We start from the raw sequence: 15,662 nt of genomic DNA on the forward strand, positions 1-15,662 counted from the left end.
AATGTTTGCCAATTTCTGTGGCATAAACACTTCTACCAGGGCCTGTTTCAAGCTTCCAATGTGGTACCACTGAACATGGAGTTGGGAAGAGATTCACATACTCGGCCACTGGGGTGTCCATGTCCCCAGTCCTGGGGCTGAACCCCTTGAAGTGGGCCTTGCTGAATAGCCACAGGGCCCCACCAGCCTCTCCTGGCACGGAATGTGGCAGTGGGTCAGTGCTCCGCAGCTTGGGAATTGTGCCCTCTCAGAACGGCACATTCCAGCAGGGCCATCAGGGCTTCGGGGCTCCTCCGGGAGAGCTGGGGAGGACCCTGTGTGAAGAGGAACCCTGGGCCTCCTGCCTCCCCATCTCCCGAGTGGACCCTTCACAAGCTGCCTGCTGTGTCCTCAGGCCTCGATTCTGTGTCACCGCGGACATGAATGTGCTTCCAGAGTCGTGTAGCTCTAGGTACCATCTCACCTCAGTGCAGTTTTTCTGTAGCACCAAAAGGGGGAAGAAGACCCAAATTTTCAGTGTGGTGTTGGTTGGATTCCACCCTTGGGGATGCTCGTAGAACCATAACTTGCAAAGATGGAGACAGCAGTCGTTCATGCCTGCCACTGCTGAGCCCAGAACCCGAGGTGGGGCTGGTAAGGGCTCTGCACCTGGTTGGTTGGTACCTGAGGTAGATGGTTTTCATTTGTGTGGGTGATCAAGAGGCAGCTTTGGCCAAATCCTTTGTGCCACCCCCTGCTCAGGCATCTGTGAGAAGGTCAAACCCCCAATGGTTCTTCATGTTCAGCTTGCTTCTCAGAAATCCCTGTGTGTGCAGCATGTGGGAGCATGGCCGGGCAGCATGGAGTTGTGCTTGGCCAGCCGAGAGAGTGAACATGGAAAACCATTCGTTCAACCTACATGTGTTTATTTTCAGTAGATTGCAGTATTTTTTCTTATTTTCACTTCTCTTTCTCTCCTTTTTTCCTGTAACTGTGCTGGTTTTGTTTTGGTCTTCCTCTCATACCCGTTTCTGCATTTCATCTTTTCTTTCTATTGTGGCTTCATTTCATTTTTTTTTTAACCTTATCTTTTGGTTCTCTCCTTTATCTCATACTTTTTGATAAAATCCATCGCATGTCTCTCTCTTTTTTTCTTTATTTTCTTTCCTTTCCTTTTTCTTTTTCTTTCTCCCAAACTTTTTCCTTTTCACAGCATTGGAACACGGGAGGTAGTCACCCAGAAGAACTTGAGCGGCCTGGTGCCCATCCGAGACTTAAGGCTAGACCCCAGCCTCCTCTGTTCCATTCCTTTATTAGCTCTGAGCCCCAATTTACTGATTGTGTGGCTCTTTCTGAGCATAGCATACCTGGTGACCAAATTGCGTTGCAAATGAATATTATTATGAAAAATTAATAAGTCACAAGAAAAACAAAAGTGCCAGAACATGTCCAGCCGCCGTGTACCTAACTGGACAGAAGGAATGTTTCAAAGCGTGGTCTTCCAAGAGATATTTCATGCCTTACATTTTGATGTTTTGTTCTTCTGAACTGTAAATAGCTGCCAAATTATTTCACCAAGAGGACTTGTTTGTTTAGCTCCTGTAGCATCTTCAGTGCTTGTAACATGTTCTTACGGTGCCCTGTCACTGCATCGTTTAGCTGGCCTGGAATTCCTTCTACCACGTCTCTACCTTCCGATGTACAACTATCTATCACCTGTACTTCTCACGTGCCCTGTTTCCAAAAAAAAAGGAGTTCTGTTTGAAGAGAATTTGTATATTTGATACTATTCTTTAAGTATACTGCTAACCCTTCCTTTCCTTTTGATGACAAATGAGAAGAAAAAGATAGATGCTTTATAACTGGCTCATCTAGATAAACCTATCTAATAGGACATGTATTTTCTGCTTTCATTTCAAAGCGTAGTCCCTGAATTACAGTAGCAAACAGTTTGCAAAATCTTAAGACTTCCTTGCTTATATTTATTATTTCTGATTAAGGATGACACAAAGCTGTGAATTCAATAGTACACTTTACCAAGTCAGACACAGACCAATAGGCTATCTGACTCTGCAAGGGTCATGCAACTGGTTCTAGGGATTAATGCATATAGTAACCAAAGGCTGTTAAAGTTATATCTTTTTATTTATTTTAAAACAGCATTTTTCATTTTAAAAATGGTATCTTTAATTGCAGATTAAAGTTCCAACATCTTTTCTGTCTTACTAATCAAATATGGTTGATAATGAAAAAAAAATGAAAGAGAAATTGCAAAAAAAAAAATGATCCTTGACTTTTGGGCAGTTGTGACGGATAGAGCTGTGAGAGCAACGGGGTGCTCTGGTTTCTGCTGGTGCCCTTCAGTCCTAATGTGGCATGCCCTGCAATGCGATGAAGTGTAACCTTAACACCCATGTGGGGCAGAGGGTTATTGGACACCTGTAAAGGTAACCAAATAAATAAGGAAAAAATCCCCACACCCTGTGCAGGACAGTCAGCGGCTTCTCTGTCTTACAGTTCATATTATATTGTGCCCCCACTTTCTGTCTTCAGTTCGTTCCTCATACACTGTAGTTTATGAAGAGGATTTTTTTAAACCAGTCCAGAAAAATGGAAATGAATTTAGAGAGGCTTGCTTTTCCAGAAACTTGGCACCCATGCATGCCCAGAAACCCAATCCACCACAAAAGGCGGTGGCCTCTCTTCATTCTCTCTCCAGGACTCCAGACCTTACTCTGAGCTTTCTCTCGTTTGGTTTCAGCTCAGAGTCTGGCTTTCTCTCATTTGGTATCAGCTCAGAGTCTGGGTACTAAGAATCATAGAAGCAGTTAGCAACGAATGGCAAATGCTAGACTCAACACTTTACATTCTAAAGTGGAAGACCATCCTGAGCAATGCAGGCTGCCTGGGGCAGGTGTCACCTGTGTGTCACCCCGTAGGTGAATCCACACCTCTCCAAGTGCAGCATGTTCACTTGTCTCTTCTAAAATAAATGAGATGGCTGTTACGGCATAGCTCTTGGCATCCTTCAGTAGGGAGTCTCTCACCAAATGCCAGCTCATGGGTGGTGTAAGCTGTGGCAGCATGACAGTAGTCCGTGGGCTACTGTCCTTAGTGTCCTGTCCAGCCTGTGATTATTTGAAAGGTATGTTTGCCACTTTCCCTCTTTCACATTGAGGCATGCACTTCAACTAATACCATCTTGTTTGCTTTATTTGAAAGTGAGAAAGCAGAGTCCACAGCCTCATTCAGCTTCCATTACACAGCTTCCACGTCCTGCCACTGGTAGTGTTGTTCCACTGCCTGCAGTGGTGACTGGTGCTCACTCCCACCTCCACGGCAGGGCTAGTGGCTAGGCAGAGGCCATGCACAGAGGGAGGCCCTCTGACTGCAGACAGCATTCCTCCCTGTCCCAAGGCTCAAGGATGCTTCTGTGGCACCCTCCAGGGGCCCCTCCCAGGACCCTGCCCCATAGCACAGAGAAGCTGTGGCCAGCTGAGGAGCCACTCCCAGGGGGCCTCAAGGACACCACGGCCTGATCCTTGATTGTCACCACATCTTTCTGGCCATGTGGACTTAGCCCTTGGGCTGAGAGAGAAATGAGACCAAAGGGAGAAAGATAAAGTTCTTTGTTTCTCTCCTCCAGGGGCTGGGTGAAAATCAGTATGCTGCCTGTGCAGTTGGAGAGCTGTCAAAAGGACACCATGAGATTAGCCTAGGCGGTGGTTTGGTTTGGGCTTTTTAAAACTTAAGTATTTTGAGAAAAGAAACTCAGTTGCTCTCTCTTTATACTGAATTTTAATGTCACCAAGGGCTTTTACTCATGAAATCAGGCCAAATACATTTTCAAAATCTTACCTACTTTAGTGAGAGATAGGCAGGATGAAACAGAGGCTGGGGGAGATGATTCAAGAAAGGGGTCATTGACATTTAGTGATGGTTATAGCTGCATGTACAGAAGTAGTGCTGAGGCATTGTTGGTACCAGCTCTAGGTGTTCAGGATTAAACCAGCTTTCTCAAGTTAGGGAAACCATAATCAGGAGTCGTTCTCTTTGAATGATCTTATAAAATTGTTGTATAAGTTTTTTCAACTAGTGTGACAGTCACCATTTATGCCTAAGGCTTGATTCCAGCAGAGATTTTAACACAGTGGCCTATTCTCCCTCCACAAAGTGACAGGAGTAGCAGCCACTACCCCATGCCATAGAATCACCAAGATACTGATGCCTGCAGATGAGTTCTAAAATGGAAAATCCCACTGGAACTGGCAAACTAGAGGATTCCCTAAAATTATCTGTCATTTGGGGTTTCCATTTTAATCTTAATTTCAAAAATGGATGCCCTTGAAAAGAAATAATTTATTGATATAGTAAAAGTAATCATGGAGTTTTGAAACAAATAAGTCCCTCTTGCTAAAATCTAAGACCTTCTCTACAGGTGCCATTGACTCCTAAAAAGTACGCAGCCAGTGTGATCAGTGGAGGTGTTCTGCCTTAGGGCAGCAGGCTGGCCTCTGCGGCGGGAAGCCCCAGTTAACACAGGCCATCCTCACCACCTCTGCATACCTCGTCCCAGGCCCTCTTGCCAGCTTGTCGGCACAGGCAGTGGGATGACAGTGTCGGCATGTGGATCAGCCGCACCAGCCAGATTATGTAAATTCAGGCATTTTTGGGAAAGAAAATAAAATCTGATTTGAAAACTACGTTGAAATGGAAGTACAATCTTTATTATAACTTCATGTCTAATGTGTTCAGCTAACTAAACTAGGCATTAGGTCCTTTAAGATGTAAATAAAAGATAATGTCAAACAAAGTTCACAAATTATTCTGCCTCGCTCCTCACAGCAGTTTAGCGTTTACTAGTGATAGGTGGTTTTTAAGGACTTTGTACATTTCTATATAAATGGAGAAGCCATATCTGAAGTAGTTCATTAATGTAAGAGTTTCCAAAGATTAAAGGAGATTAACTGTGCATAGGAACCTATAGCTTCTGCTTTAAGTGGAAGTCCATTTTTGATTACTGAATGTTAGGCAAACATGATTGTTACTCCAGGGGACCTGCTCCTGTGGCATGGGTGTTCAGCTCAGCTGAGGCCTTGAGGCTCTGTGACAAGAAAGCATATCCAAGTTACCAAATTAGTTATAACAACCAGGTGGATACTTTTCTAAACTATCAGAGCTTAGCTTTTGAATAAAAATTACTGTCTTACCAAAAGTATTTTACATGTTCTTGATGAGACTGTCATTTTCACTTTAAAAGGCTTGAGCAATTGCCACTGATATTTTTTTAAAGTGCATGACATAATGATCTTCATACAATTTGAATTTTTTAAAAAATCACTGTTTCTTGCTAACTGCAAATTTTTGCATCTCATAAAGGGAATTTTGTACTAAATTTGATAACTAGTTGATTTCATTGCTAGTCTTAGAACAGTATACAACTATCAAGTTATACTGTGCTGTGGGAAGTCATTTATGTATAAAGTCACTTTTGCCAATTAGTTTTATGTCTACACCTGAACATTTCCCAGAGAACTCCCCCGATGCACTCACTAAGCAGGTGACGACACCTGGCTACTCATCCTCCCATGCAGCGTTTGTTTTTGCCTCCCTCCCGGATTGCCATGGCAACCCTCCATCAAATGCAGCTGGGGATTATGCTGGTAGTGAGTTCTCTAGGGAAGGATACCTGTGGGCTCTCATTGGCTCAGTGGCACTTGTGCAAGAGGGAACACGTGAGGGCAGCCCACCTGTGGAATGGCTGCTGGCTGCTACCAGATCTCGGTGAGATCCCTCCTTCATGACATTCCAGCCCTGATTGCCAGGCTGGTCTGCAGACAGTGCATGAGCCCATTGGATTACCTGGCACCCAGAACAACTGTCCTCCAGGAGACAGCAGATCGGAACAGCCTTCCCAGCCACATGCCTTTGCTACATGTTGAATTCTGCAAGGAAAGTCAACATTTTGAATTTCAATGTGATTACAGCTCTTGCTAATATAGAAAAGTGCAGCTCGTTAAAGCTTACTAAAGTGCAGCTTTAGTAAGAGTAGTAATGTTTCTCTTTCCGCTTAATTTGCTATGTAAGATAACCTTTGAACCACAAGTTATGATAGAACCCCAAATGACTTAGACATGAGCTACATGAAGTCATTCATTCACTTTTAAAAAGTTTGCTTCTACTTAGATACAGTGCTGCTTCTAGGAATGCACAACTCACAGCCCCATGCAGCATGTGTCCATCTCTGTGCTTCTTAATTGCCTTGTTCAGAAACCTGCCATTTTACGTATGTATTTGTTGTAAATGAGTCCAGCACCCATTTAAATTAATCTTTTTTTTAATGTTATGAAAATAATCAGTTCATTTCATCTTAGTTTAAGTCTTTTCTTTTTTCCTTTTTTACTGCTGTCATTTCTTGTGCTTGTTTTTTCCCCAGTGAGGGTTGTCGAAGAGAAAATACAATGAAGAATGTTGGAAGTCGCAAATATGCATTTAATTCCCTGCAGCTGAAGGCTTTCCCCAAGCATTACAGGCCTCCCGAAGGGACTTACGGAAAAGTTGAAACGTGAACACACGGTTTCCTCTAATTAGCTGTTACATAATAAATGTGGGTACCCTCTAGTGTCATATATGACTTCTTCAAGAAGACCTGAAAGATTGGTTTTTATTTTTTGTTTTGTTTTTGTTTTTGTTTTTAAATTCACTTAAGAATCTATGGAGCATGTTTTTTGGTTTTGGGTTTTTTTTTTTTTTTTTTTTTTTTTACCATTGGAATCAATAGGAGGTAATGTTTGGCTCAATAATGTGGATAGTAACAACTGCCCATTTAAATAGCCTTTGGCTGTAACTACACAGATCTATATGAATCAAAATGCCAACTTGCTCACTTATTTTTCTGCAGAGTAACTCAAAAGTGACCATTGAATTACAATCCACTTTGTACAAGTATGAATGTAAAACAGTAAATAATAAATAATTGGATCCTAGGCAGACCAATAAATGTTAAATGTTATCTGGGGAAAGAAGCTAGCACTATCTCATACAGTGAGAATAAAGGGTTCTAGTGAATTATCCTATTTACAGCACCACCTGAAGAAGTTGAAAGAAAGATTGATAAATTAACTGGAGATAAGACTTTATTAGAAAGTAACATCTCCAAGGTAGCCCACACAGTTGGGGCCACTCTTTTTTTTGTCCCTCATGAGTTAGAGAACTGGGAGTCTGCTTGGAGACACAAAGCCAGCACTAAGGTCCCTTTAGCCTGTCTCCTGTTCTCAGAAGCTCCCTGTCTAGGCTCTCCCATGCGCACAGGGCACATCTCCCTTTCTTCTCTAGATGTGAATCCAGGGCTTCAGATGTGGCATGTCACACACTCATGGGGAGTTGATGACCATAGAGATAGTAGAAACCTAAATATTTACAGAAAAGAATTTTCTTGGAGGATTTCCAATATATCTTCTTCTAAAAAACAGTACAATCATGTTTGAATGTCTGATAAAAGTGTCTTATTTTTAGGTTTGCAATAATTGTTACTTTCTTATTCTCGTTCCGTTATATAAGATGACTATTGAGCAACAGTTGAAATTATCTCCTTAAATGAGATTTTGAAAGAGATTTATGGGCCATAAAACTTAGGAATTTCATATAAAATTTTGTCTGGTCATCTTTTATAAGATGATGATGAGTCTTATCTGCACATAGCAGAGTTTTTTTCTTAGGAGTTTATATGTTTTATTGATTCTGTTTATGATGTTTACATGTTCTTGAAAAGGTTGTAAAAGAAATCTATATGGCATATATTAATGATGCTGATCCTAATGATTTGTGAACCTCTTAGAAATTCTTATGTCTAAAAGCCTACAGATTCTTCTGGTTTCTTTAGAAACATGTAACAAACTTGGGCCAGGGGTGCTAAGCATGGGGAGGACTACTTATTGGCAGGAACACAGAGGGGGTGGGCATCAGGTACGGGTAGAACTGGGTGACCTTCCAGATCCCCTCCTACTCAGAAGTCAGCATGCAAGCAAAGCCTGCTGTTTCCTGGTGCTTGCAGGGAGGAAAATGTCTGTGGAGGACACTTTAACAAGGATGCAGCTCTCAGCTGCTCCCTCAAAGCTGGTTCACTATGGCAGGCAGGAGGCAGAGAAACTCCTGCCCACCAAACCCACTGCACAGGTGGCTGCTGCTGGTGTCACATTCTCCTTTTTAAGAGTCAGTCTCTGTTCACAGACAGTTCGTTTTCAATATGGCTGATTTGGCCTTTCACCTCTCCACCACCTCATTTAATTTGTAAATTTTTAGTTCCATATTTTCTCATTATAACTTTTAAAAAATCTCCTTGCTTTTTAAAAAAATCAATATTACCCACATAGTTTTCAGATATTTTTTGTCTGAAGAACATTAAATATCTGCACTTATCAAAGGGAATATAGCAAATGTTGATCATCTGTCAGGAGTTTTGCATGTGGCACCTTTATATGAATTATTTTCCCAATTTTTGCTTTATGGGTCACCATAAAACTGTAAGACTTGGCAAATCATGTAGAAAAGGTTCAGGTTTCAGTATTCTCTCTGAAGGCATTGTTACTGGGCTTCTGGTGGCATCACACTTCCGGCGCTTGCAGGATGAGAGTGTGTTACACAGCCTTGGAGGCAAGTAGCTCCTCTCTTCTGTAGGAGCTTTGAGTTTTCAGATGTGCAGGGAGGACAGTTTTACAAGTTACCGTAGGATAGAGGTTCCGTCCAATGTTCCTTATAAAGCCTCCCCATTTAAAAAGAAATGAGATCTATGGAAAACTGGGAATGTAATGTGGATTCTGTCAGAGCTCCTACAGAGCACAGTTGCCTTTAGTTTCATTTAAAGATGTAAAAATATTGTATAATACAGTTTTGTCCCTACACAATTGTATTTGCCAAGCTTAGTGCATTATGATACCTTTATTTATTTGTTTCGGGCAGTATTAATATATATATATAAACGTACAGTTACTGTTTTATATATTCTTAGGTCATTCGAAGCCATGTATGCTGTAAATGTGCTAGTCTTTAGAATGACAAATAATAAATAACTGACAAGATATTAAATTTGGCCTTGACTGATTCATCCTATTAGGAGGACTAGTTCTATGTGACCAGCCTATGACTGGACCATTGTTGTTGGGCATTGTGTTGAGTGCTCAGGTACTGAATGCATATGTTTGTAAACATGGGACCATGGGAGACTTCTGTTTTATATGCTTGTTTCTAACTAATTTGAAGCAGAGGGGCAGCAGGGTTGAAGTTAAAAGCATGGACTTTGGGGGCACACAGACACAGGTCCCAATCTTGGTTCTGCCCCTCACTGCTGGTGACTCTGAGCAAGTTGCTTAACCTCTCCAAGACTCCATGTCCTCGTGTGCAAAGTGTGGATAACAGCGTTACCTTCCTCATGAGGTACGTGCGACGCTTCTCGGAAGTAAGTGTTTGTAAATGGTAGCCATTGTTGTTACCTTCCCGTCTGTGAGCATGGATCACATCATCTCTGTGGGTAGCCCAGTCCTCGTCATATGACTTGCCAAAATGCAGTTCCACTTGTATTAATATTGGCACTGTTCATCATCACCAGGACTGCCCCTTGCATCACTATTTTGCCTTCTAGGCATACATGACCCATGATCTCCCTTGGAAAAATTCCCCTCACTGGAAATGTACAATTACAGGATGATTGAATTGTTTAACTCTTGGAGTTTTTAGTATTGTCAAACTCCCAGAAATTTAAGCTGCCACCGGTAACATGCCTTTTCCCTTTATTATCATTGGGGCCAATGCACCTCAGTTCAGTGTCCATTTCCCTGATTACTGTGAACACTGAACATCTTTTATACCTTTATGATATTTCTGTTTTTGTGACTTCATTGGAGAGTTGGTCTTTTTCATATAGATTGTTACTAACATATAATGTATTAACCCATGTCATATGTTGCACACTTTTTAACCTATTTGTCAGCTGTCCTTTCGTCTGTGGTAGGGGGTATACAATATTTCAAATATTTATGTAGTCACGTACACCTGTCTTTCATTTTGATGCTTGTTCTGAAATTGAGTCCTGGCTTCACCACAGAAGGTGGCACATATGGGGCAGCCAAGTCCTTGTGGGCACGGTGATATGGCTGCGTGTGCATGATGAGGGGCTGGACCGAAGTGCTCACTGGCACCTTGCTTGGTGCATGGGCTCTGCTCAGTTTAATATTATTAATAGTTTCTGCCTTCACATTCATGTCCCAGGATTATGTTTTCAGCATTTACCTATTCTTATTTCTAGTTTTTTTATGGTTTCATCCTACATTTAGATCAGTCCCTCTGGAATCATCTAGGTGTAAGTCCTGTGTCGTGCTTAGAGTTTGCTAAGGTCAGAGGGAATCCCTCAAGGCCAGGCGTAATTTTGCTTCTCTTTAAAGTTAAGCCAAGGAGAAGACATGTCAGGACACCCAGACATCAGCCACAGTGAGCTTCTTCCTGCCCTCCCTCCGCACATTTGGGCACTGTGCTTTGGTTTCCTGTTGAGCCTCTGCTTAGTAGATGACTTGGCACCGTCTGGCTGCCTAGATATAGGGGAGTTGTCTCAGGGAGGCTTTGCACCAGAGGAAGGTAAGAGGGGTTGGAGCTTCTCTTTGTGATTTTTTAGAGAACAGAAATGATAAGCTGGTGGGGGGACATTACTTCATTGTAGTTCTACTGGGTAACCTTTCTCTATTCTTTACCAACATCACACAGCAGGTTGGCACCATTTTTTAATAGAGGCTTCTCACAGTATCCTCAGCAGCATCGAGTGTTGTTCATGTTGTGGTAATGAGCAATGGATCTCTCTGAGCAGGCAGTGTGACCTCTGGTCACTCTAAAGGGCTGCCAGCATTTCTCTTTTCTCAGGCCTGGGGGAGAAGAGCTGTTCTGTGTGTAGGGGTGTTGGGAACACATGGACAGAAGGAACTGGCCTCATGTCCCATCGTGCTCCTGGGATGGCTCTTCCAAGACCAGCACTTCCTTCTGGCAGGCAGGCCCTCACAGAAGTCTGCATTTGAAGACAGACAAAGTCTTTTTCTTGTCACTTTTTCCCCAAAATGTCCTCCTATACAAGCCCTCTTAAGAGCTGGTTTTCCATAAGTCGTAGAGAGGGCACTGCTCTGCTGTGCACAGAACCCCAGCCCAGAAGCACAAGTTCCCTGTGGAGCCTGCAGGGATGGCAGTGATGATAGAACCAAGGGGGTCAAGGCAGGTTGGAGAGAAGTGAGTGGCAGGAAACAGCTCAGTCTGCCTGACCTGGTCCCAGGCTACCCATGAGGGCCTCCAAAGAGGGGCAGAGCTGGCTTATTCAGATCCCTGATGGTTTTACACTTTTTAAAGTACTCTTTTCTCAGAGACTCTGAGTATTTTCAAAAGTAGGAAGTAATTGAATTTACAGTGGATAAAATCCAGTATTTGAAATCAGGAAGGCAGGAACAAAAGCAGAATAGCATCCCTTTCTGAGAGGTGTATGCTGACCAAAAAGATATTTCATTCCTGTGAGCACCAGCAGCTCAGTCTCTGGCAGAGAGAGAGGTGGGTTGTAGAGATGGAAACTTGTGTTTAGCAGATCTCTGCTCCCAATAGGGGCCCTGGCTGCAACTGACCTCCTGATGCCTTGCCAACACTAACCGTGGGTATGGGTACCAACCAGCACAGTGGACATCAGCCCCAGGACCAGTCTACAATTTGTCTGGTGGCCAAATGGTAACTTTTAAGTAGGGAGAGCTGGTGGGGCCTTCACCACGCTCTGCAGTGTAGTGGGATCTTGTGAGTTGGCCTGCACAGGCACTCCCTTCCTTGCCAGGGGCACCAGGGAAGCTTCTCCAGCCTGAGGCTGTGCCCTCCATACAATGCCCCCCCCGCCATCCTGTGCCAACAGTAGGCAAACAGAGTAGCTTGGTCTTGGTTTTTATTAGCTATTGCTCTCCAGGCTATGACAGGGCTTCCAGGGTATAGGCTCAGAACACCCATACTTTCTAGATCCCTGTCTTCTTCCTGCCATGACTTCTTCCTGCACCAGGCCACCGTTGGCCTTGCAGGCCAGTCCAGGCAGGTCTTTCACACTCTCTTGTCCCACGTAACAGAAAAAGCTGAGAAGACAGGGTAGGAAACACACTTCTGTCTCCATGGCTCCGAAGAGATGCCTGTGTTAGATGGATATAGATATACACTGCACTTCACTGCCTCCTCCTTGACACCTGGCCCTCCCTTGGGGTCTGTGGCCTGACTCTATCCTGGTTCTCCTATGTCTCTGACCATCCCTCCTCACTCTAAGGTTTGCTGTCGCCCACCACTTGCCACTAACGGTATGCTGTTCTCCTGGGTTGTGTCCATAACTTTCTCAGTTAAGATGCTCTTCCTGAAAAATCTTACACATTCCTGTTGAATAAATGGTCACTTATATGATAGTGACTCCTAAGCTTCTAGGTCCATCCCAGAGTCTCCCCCAGGGTCCAGATTAGCTACACATCCAAGCACTGTGCCCGTCATTTTGCCTGTCTTGCAGGCATCTCAAACAGTGTGCTGATGCCTCTCCTCCTCCAAGCTGAGTCTCCCTCTTAATAGACGACTTTGGGCTCACTTTCTCCCCAACATCCCATCAGCCACTGAGACCTGTATCTCTTGATAACCATCCCATAATTTCAACCCATGCGCCTACAGGCCTGGTCTTTGTCAGTCCCCTCAGGTCTAGACCTCTCCTGAGCATCCTTACCCTCCTGTAAGGCTGGTCTCAGTTACACCTTCCTCTATGGTGATTTCTCCCCACAAATGAATTTGGCCCTTGCAAAAAAGTTCTTCTCCTTCAGTGTTGACTGTGACGATTCTATCATGCATATCCTGTCCACTGTGTCAGTCCCCTCTGTAGTCATAAGAGCAAGTATAATTCTTGCTGTGAAGGAGCTAAAGTTTGTTAAATAAACAGATGAATGAATGGTGGTTTTGTAGTGTTCAACTGAAATCCTTATTCCGCACTGGGCCACACTACTTTTCTCTATATAATCAGTTAGGCTAAACACATCACAAGGAGCCAAATTCAGAAGGTCAAAGGAGAAGGCAAACCACAGAGTGGTAAAGGTAAAGTGGTAAATGCCCCTTTACCATTTACCTTTACCTTAAAATGGTAAAGGGGCAAGTGCAAGCGTCTCTGAAAAAAGGCTAAAATTAGAGGGGGTTCAGGCAATGTTATCTTGATGTGGATGGCCAAGTACAGGACCGATTACTTGGTTCTTAACATACAAATATCCTATTCACTTTTCAGTATACTGGTTATGTTTAACAGTAAAAATTAAATGTTAAAACTCACTATTGTTGAAGACTCTCCAGAGGAAATTAAGGAAACAGTTATATGTACAGTAGCATCAAAAAGGAGGCAAAAGTCTTGTATATTTAAAACTACAAAATTTTGCTGAAAAGAAATTAAGGACACCAATAAATGGAAAGATATATTGTGTACATGGATTAAAATACCTAATATTAAGATGACAGTGCTAACAAAAGTGATCTACAGATTCAGTGTACCCCCCCATCAAATTCCCAACTGATTTTTTTTTTCCGGAAATAGAAAAACCCATCCTAAGACTTACACCAAATCTCAAGGAACCCCAAATAGTCAAAACAATCCTGAAAAAGAACAAAGCTGGAGGTCACATACTTCTGATTTCAAAGCTTATTACAGAGCTACAGTAATCAAAATAATGTGGCACTGGCATAAACACAGACAGAACTACAGAACAGACTAGCATGCCCAGAAATAAACCCCAGCATATATAGTCAAATGGTTTTCCATAGGATGCCAAGACATTTGATTGGGAAAGAACATCTTTTTGACAAATGGTGTTGGGAAAACCAGCTATCCTTAGGCAAAAAAGTGAAGCTGTATCCTCACACCATAGACAAAAGTTAATTCAAAATAGGTCAAAGACATAATCTAAAAGCCAAAACTCTGACTCCTAGAAGAAAAAAATGGGAGAAGCTTCAATGTAGTCGGCGGTGACTTGGGTATGATACCAAAAGCCCAGTCAACAACAACATGAAAAGGCAGCCTGCAGAATGGGAGAAAATATTTGCAGATCACGTATTTGATAACAGGTTAACGTCTAGAATATACAGATAACTTCAACTCAACAACAAAAGAGCAAACAACCTATTATTTAATACCCATCTACCACCTTAACCATTTTAAGGGACTGAAATTGATTTAACCCATTTGAATGATTTAACTCATTCAAAATGACTTGAGACGTCTTTCCAAAGAGATATACAGATAGCCAACAAGTACATGAAATTATGTTTAGCATCACTAATCATTAGGGAGATGCAAAATAAAATCACAGTGAGATATTTCACACCTATTAGGATGGCCACTATTTAAAACAAACAGAAAACCAGAAAATAACAAATATAGGCAAGAATGTGGAAAAATTGAAATCCTTGTGTGCTGTTACTGTAGACTGTTAGGCTGCTGTGGAAAACTGTATGACTGATACTCAAAAACACAGAATAACTATGTGATCCAGCAATTCCACTTGTGTGTATATACCCACAAGAACTGAAAGCAGGGTCTCAGAGATATCTGTAACCCATGTTCACAGCAGCATTATTTACAGTTACCCAAAGATACAAGCAACCCAAGTGTCCATTGACAGATGAGCAGATAAACAAAATGTGCTGTATATGTGCAATTGAATATTATTTGGCCTTAAAAAGGAAGGAAATTTTGATACATACTACAACATGAACCTTGAGGACATATGCTAAATGAAATATGCCAGTTAAAGACAACACTTATGGTAATAAAGTTCATAGAGACATAAAGTAGAATGGTGACTGTCAGGGTAGAGAGGGGGAGGGGTTCTGGGGGTAAAGGGGAGTTCTGGAGATTGGTTGCATAATTGTGAATGCACTCAACACTTTTGAACTGCACACTAAAAATGGTTAAGATAGGAAATTTTGTATGTACTTTGCCACAATTAAAATTTTTTAAATATTGCAAATAAAGTCATGAAAAATTATTTTTAAAATGAATCACAGACTTACATGTAAGAGGTAAAATTATAAAACTTTTGAATGAAGATAAAATAAAGCTGAGATTAGGCAGTAGTTTCTTAGATGTAGCAAAAAACAAAAATAAATTGTAATTAGCCAAAATTAGAAATTATACTTCAAAGGATACCATGAAGAAAGTGAAAAACCCCAAATTGGGAGAATTTGTGAATCACTTATCTTTAGTTTACTTGTATCTACAAAACATGAACTGTTACAACAGTAAAAAGAACCGAACTGGAAACTGGACTAAGGACTTGAATAGACATTTCTCCAAAGACATACAAATGGCCAATAAGCACATGAAAACATGCTCAAACATCATTAACCATGGCTGTAATCAAGCAGATGAACAATAATTGCTGGTGATGTGGAGAAATTGGAACCCTCAAAGATTGTTGGTAGAAATGTAAAATGGTACAGCTATAGTGGAAAATTTCGGCAGTTCATCAAAATGTTCAAGTTGGGCTGGGAACAGTGGCCCACACCTGTAATCCCAGCACTTTGGGAGACCGAGGTGTGAGGATCACCTGAGTCCAGGAGTTTGAGACCAGCCTGGGCAACATGGGGACAAAACAATTAGCCGGGTGTGGTGGGAT

The 15,662-nt window shown here is 42.2% G+C and overlaps 1 protein-coding gene across 18 annotated transcripts in view; it reads left to right on the top strand.

Annotated features, from left to right (window-relative positions):
- The window catches only part of INPP4A (inositol polyphosphate-4-phosphatase type I A), a 158,748-nt gene extending 145,106 nt beyond the window's left edge, over positions 1 to 13,642 (top strand). For 9 of the 18 annotated variants that reach the window (XM_032255365.1, XM_032255377.1, XM_032255379.1 and 6 more), the window contains one exon: positions 1,193 to 13,642. In XM_032255365.1, the coding sequence (XP_032111256.1) occupies positions 1,193 to 1,373 (181 nt within the window). In that variant the 3' untranslated portion in view covers positions 1,374 to 13,642. The remainder of the gene's footprint in view (positions 1 to 1,192) is intronic. The other 9 variants (XM_032255369.1, XM_032255380.1, XM_032255370.1 and 6 more) reach the window with 3 other exon arrangements.
- The last annotated feature ends 2,020 nt before the right edge of the window (positions 13,643 to 15,662 follow it).

The sequence above is a fragment of the Sapajus apella genome, unplaced genomic scaffold (genome assembly GCF_009761245.1).
Source record: "Sapajus apella isolate SASKATOON/1434 unplaced genomic scaffold, GSC_monkey_1.0 scaffold89, whole genome shotgun sequence".
Lineage (NCBI taxonomy): Eukaryota > Metazoa > Chordata > Mammalia > Primates > Cebidae > Sapajus > Sapajus apella.